At 35.5% G+C, this 5,941-nt stretch overlaps 1 protein-coding gene across 2 annotated transcripts; it reads left to right on the top strand.

Annotated features, from left to right (window-relative positions):
- Positions 1–296: 296 nt before the first annotated feature.
- Positions 297–4,147, top strand: LOC114028850 (ribonuclease pancreatic delta-type-like). 2 transcript variants are annotated; one of them, XM_027843190.1, is made up of 2 exons: positions 297–337; positions 3,359–4,147. In XM_027843190.1, exon 2 carries the CDS (start codon positions 3,388–3,390, stop codon positions 3,844–3,846), a length of 459 nt encoding a protein of 152 aa, XP_027698991.1. In that variant the 5' UTR covers positions 297–337; positions 3,359–3,387; the 3' UTR covers positions 3,847–4,147. The 2 variants fall into 2 exon arrangements, with proteins under 2 accessions (XP_027698991.1, XP_027698992.1); XM_027843191.1 differs by having other exon boundaries at positions 301–337; positions 3,363–4,147.
- Positions 4,148–5,941: the final 1,794 nt, after the last annotated feature.

Here is a 5,941-nt window from a genome sequence, read left to right as displayed (position 1 = left end):
AGCTTCTGATCAGGACCCCTATGATGAATTCATTCTCAATGTCTGTTCTTAAGGACTCAAAGATGGAGAGAGATGACTGTGGTTACTGGTAGGTTATATCTTCACATGCCTCTCTTATTATAAATTGAATTCAACTTCCCTGTTCCCTACAGGATTTTTCCCCACATTGGATGTCTCATTTGCCCCAGTGGCTATGACACACTTATCTCACAAGTTGTCTTACTCATCTTTTCCCTTAAGGCACTAGAGGTATAAAAACTCAGGACCAGAGACAGGTAGGGAGAAGTAGTCTGATACCTGGTCATCCTCACACAGGACACAGGACACAAGAAGTTGGGTAAGTTGTTGATTAATGGAGAAGCTAATGCAAGGACTTAGGATTATTTAGTTTGAGTTGGACATGAACAGGAGAGTTCAATCTTTACTTATTTGAACTTGGAACTTGTAGAATTTTAACTTTGGAAATTAAACAATAGTACTATTGTTAATATGAAAATTTATATGATATTAAGTCCATAGGAAGCTACAATTTGATGTTAAAGATGCTGATTGGTTCAATTCCATCCCCACCTCACAAAAAAGAAGAGCACATAGATTAAGTCAATAAGCATTTACTTTGAAGTTGGATAAGAGGAGTTTAAATTAGACAATAAAAATATCTCATATTTGATAGTCTTTTAGAGTTTATAGGACACTTTATTTCTAACAACCCTGAGTAGTGAGATGCCTAAGTATTGTTACCTCCATTTTGGAGATGAGGAAACTGAGGCCGTAAGAGACAAAATGACTTTTTCATGGTTTGTTGCCAAACCTGGTGGAGTTGTGGTGTTCCTAGAAGTAAGTGTAACTTAAGAAGTAAGAAGAAACTTAACCTGGAGAAGAGCCCCTCTGGGACACAAAGTTTCCAAACCAACTCGTGAGAAAGGAAAAAAGGGGTTCTCTTAAAATGATCACATCCCACTACAACATCCTTCCAAAGGATTCCTTTGGATAATGAAAGGCTTATTAGATAAGGCTTTTTTCAATGTGGGAGAAATTCCTAGACCCATTTCAGAAAATTATCTACCTCCTGTTATGGCTCTCCCTGTTCCTTTCTTTGAATGGCAAGACCACCAAACAAAGTCATAAAAGCTTTTCCTTTTTTCCTGCCAATTTCTGAGAGTGTTGATGGTAGTTGTCAGTACTGTTCCTAACTCCCATTTCTCCCTGGAGAAGGATGGAGGTAAAATGGTGCAGTGGAAAGAATGGTGAAGTTGGTCCTTAGAAGGCCTAATCTCATCTCTACCTCTACCTTTATTGCCCTTGAGGAAATTATTTTTTCTCCCTTGGCTTCAGTTTCTTCATCTGTAAAATGAGTAGATCATAGGTAGAGTGACTCAGTCAGTACTCAGAGACAGTTACTCCACACTCAGGAGACAGACCAGGAAAAAACAAACGAACGTGAATAAGGGCCTAGGGGAATTACATAGAAGTATTCTTTGTTAAGAGTCTAGAGTCAAGGTATACTGGTGATAGGGAGTCTTACATTGGGAGACTTTGAGAAAGAAGATCAATCACCTATGGAAAAGGGAAGAAAAAGAAAGGCAATCACATTGAGGGAGGAGAGTGATGTTCTTTGAAATAACCTTTAAGATGCTGGCATCTCCTTTCCTTCAGGATAACCAGACTATGTCAGGTAGTTGCTATGTACCTAAGGATATGATGTGAACTATATTATATCCTGAACTATGAAATAATGAATGACGCAGGAAAGAGCCCTAGGTTTGAAGTAAGAAAACCTGAATTAAAATCCTGGCTCTTCTACTTACTAGCTAGCTATAAGACCTCAACAAAGTTACTTAATCACTTGTTTTTTTTACCAGTAAAATATAGGGTTTAGACTAAATGATTTCCAAGGTCTCTTCTAGCTCTGAACCATAGAATATTAATAGCTACTAACAGGGCTTAAAGTGTATTTGAAGGACCTCCATGCATTCCATCACCAGGTCCACTATATGGTAGGAAGTTTCCCCAGCACATTTTGAGGGACTCCGCTCCCAACCCATATTTCCTTACACTTTGAAAAAAAAACTTCATCTTTGTTGAAGGGGAGTAGATATTAGAAAGGGAGTACGAAAATGCTAAATCAGGCAACTCAGAATGACTGAGGGAATGGAGGCATACTGCTTACTGGGGGATCTCTCAGGCAGTAAGAACCTTTTCTGGCCTCGAAAAGAGGTTTTGCTACCCAATAAAAGAATGACTATGATGAACTATGAAGGAGTTTAATAGCCAGAAAAGCTATGTCAAAGATAAGGGCTGGGCTATTATTTAATAAGCGCATTAGGCCCTATAACTAGGTTTTATGATTACTAAAGGGCTAATGAAAAAAATGTTTGATTGTACAAATGACCAACATCTGACAGACACCAAAATTTTGTACGTTTATATTATGTTATATATTACATTGTAATTATTATATTACATTATATGTTACATAATATACCACATTATATATTATATATATAATATACATGATATATAATATATAATATATTATATTATTACTAATATTATCATTAGTATAATTATATATAATATATAAATTATATATATTATATATTAATGTATAATATACACATACAATTTATTTATATATAATTATGTATAATTATTTATATATAATTATATATTATATATAAAAATTATATATAAAATCATTTATATATAGTTATATATAATTATTTATATATAAATATAATATATTTATATAAAATTTATAAATTATTATTATTATAATTACCAATTTATATATAATATTTAAATATATTATATATAATATATTTTATATATTTACATAAAATTTATATATAATATAATATATGAATATATATAAATATAATTACTAATGTATAATATTAGTATATTATATTATTAATATTATAATATTAATAGTATATTATATGATATACATGATATATATTATATATAAGAAATATAATATATTATATATTATATAATATATATTATATATACACAATATACATGATATATTATAAATTTATACTTTCATGTAATATTATATTACATTATTATATTGCATTATATATTATATAATATGTAATTATAATATATTATATAATATACATTATATATTATAAATTATAATTTATGCTTACATATACACTTACAATTTTATCTGAAAAAAATAGATTTAATTATTGATTACTCATCTACCCATGGAATTTAATACACAACATTCACCAAAGAGCTTATGAAACAGGAGCCCCAAAGGCTTAAAGGAACCTTCCTCTCTCTCTAAGATGGATTCCTTTTCCAATATGTGTATTTTCTTCATTGATCTCCCTTTCTTTCCTAGGTAGAATTCCTTTGCTGAGTGAAGCCACAATGATTCCAGAGAAGTCACTCCTCTTGTTGTCCCTGCTGGCTTTGCTGGTCTTGGGGCTCAGCCAGCGTTCCTTAGCAGAGTCCCAAGAAGAAAAGTTTAGGAGGCAGCATGTGGACTCAGGCAATAAAGGCAATCCTGGGAAAAAATACTGCGACCAGATGATGGCGAAACGGGGCATGACAAAAGGGAAATGCAAGCCAGTCAATACCTTCGTGCATGAATCTTACCAGAAGATCCAGGATATTTGCCATGAGGCAAGTACGCCATGTGCAAACCCGAATATGCACAACTGTCACAAGAGTGCTCATCCTCTGAGAATCACTCAGTGCCGCCTTAAGGGAGGTTCCAAGCCAGGCAAATGCAGATACTTGGTGAAAAATGCTAACAAACACGTCACTGTCACTGTGGCCTGTGGAGGGAAACCCTTGAAGCCAATACACCTTGATCCTCCAAAATAGGATAGAGTCTGAGGAGAGAGAAGCAGATGGAACCCTGAGTCACCACCTGACAAAATTTGTGAAATCACACCTCCCCTCCACTTCTGGCGCCTCCTGTTACCCAACATATGTCCTTAGCTACTCGTGTACTGAGTACGTGAGGTTGGGACTGGATCCTGTCCCAAGTGTATCCCCTCTACTTTGCAGAGATGTTGTGCTTGTGGGGTACCTAGGGCAGAGGGAGAACATAAAAGTCCCAAATGTTAATTGCTTCTCTACTGTTTTCAATAAAGCCTGTCTCCTACTCATGGAGTTCCCTGAAGCCACACACTTTCGGAGTCTGTTTCTTTGGTTATCTTCCCACAAAATTTCAGTGGAGACCATGGTGAGCATGTGAGGCTTGAATCCCTCTGTGTGGGTATCTTGGTCCATGGAGCTGACAGTCTTATTTCATTCTCCTGGGGGATTTTTCATAGGTGTAATCCAGCTTCTGAAAATATACTTTCCCCTGTAAGATGGAATATAGAATTTTAGAACTACAAGATAACTTAGAGATCATTGAATCCCCTTCATATTATAAATGAAAAAAATTTGAGTTCCAGAGAGAGAAAGAGATTTACAAATAGTTAGTATGAGACAGATCTAGAACCGACCCCAGAACTCCTTTCAGCCTTTCCATGTCACCCAATGACCTGAGGCAGCTAGATGATACAAGTGGATAAAGGGCTGGGCCTGGAGTCAGGAAGACTTGAGTTCAAATCCAGCCTCAGACACTTATTAGCTCTATGACCCTACTCAAGTCACTTAACTTCCATTTTCCTCAGTTTCCTCAACTGTAAAATGGAGATAATAATCACACCTTTCTCACAAGGTTGTTGTGAAGATTAAATGAAATAATATTTGTAAAGCGCTTAACGCAGTGCCTGGCATGTAGTAGGTGCTATACAGATACTTATTCCTTTCTCCCGTTTACTTCCCTTCTCTGAGGGAGGAATGATAGCATTAAGACCAGACCTGCCCTGGAGTCTGCAAGTTTAGGATAAGTTCTATCAATTCTACTTCCTTTCTTTGCATTATGGTTAGATTTTTTGATTTAATGATCATCACAATGATCTTCTATAACTAAATACCTCTTCAAAGTGGCCAACATTTCTGTCTGAGAAAGTTACTAGGAAAGAAATATTTCTGTTTCCCTTCCTTGCTATGCTGTGTCTCCACTGTCTCCTTGATCCCCTCTTCCACATATTGATTGTAACTTCATAAAAGCAAATGAATAATAATTTAAATAGTGCATTAAGTTCTGTAAAGCACTTCACACATTATCTCATTTGATTTTCACAACAACCCTGTGAGATACGTGCTATTATTATCTCCATTTTACAGATGAGGAAACTGAGGTAGACAGAGTTGACATGATTTGCCCAGCATCACAGATTTGATGGAGGCCAGATTTGAACTTGTCTTCCTGACTCCAGGCCCAGCTCTCTATCCACTGCACTGTCTCATCTGCAAAATTGCCTAGTCCTGGGTGGATTTAGGGTCCAGACAGCCAGTTCCATGGCTAAGTCTCCATCAGCTCATTTCATAAAGCTCATTGTTAACGATTCTTTCTAGTTAAAGAGTCTAAGCAAGAGCCAGGAAGAACAGAAAGACTTGACTCCAAAGCTTGTTTGACCACTTGTACAATTTCTCTCAAACTCCTCAGGGGGGTCGTCAAATATTTGAAGGGGCATCACATGGAAGAAGGGTTAGAGTTGTTTCGCTTGGCCTCACAATGCAGAATTAGGAGAAATGTTTCAGACACTCAGATTTCAACTTTTTGTAAGGAAAAACTTAACTATTTTAACTGTCTAAATATTATAGTAACTTTCCTTAAAAAAGTAAACTTTGATTGACATCTTTTTTTTAATTTTACATCACCAGAATTTCTCCCAGGATCCCTTTCCCTTCCCAGAGATCTATATCATATAACAAATAATGTTTTTAAGGAAAGAAAAAAAGAAGGAAGAAAAAAAATTATCAAAACCAATCAATACATTAAAAAAATATGGAAATATATGCAGTGTTCTAACCCTGTAGAACTTCCACCTCTGCAAAGGAGTAGGGTAGGCTGTCT

The sequence above is a fragment of the Vombatus ursinus genome, unplaced genomic scaffold (assembly GCF_900497805.2).
Source record: "Vombatus ursinus unplaced genomic scaffold, bare-nosed wombat genome assembly UNPS02014894.1, whole genome shotgun sequence".
Lineage (NCBI taxonomy): Eukaryota > Metazoa > Chordata > Mammalia > Diprotodontia > Vombatidae > Vombatus > Vombatus ursinus.
This window is presented reverse-complemented; position numbering and strand designations above follow the sequence as displayed.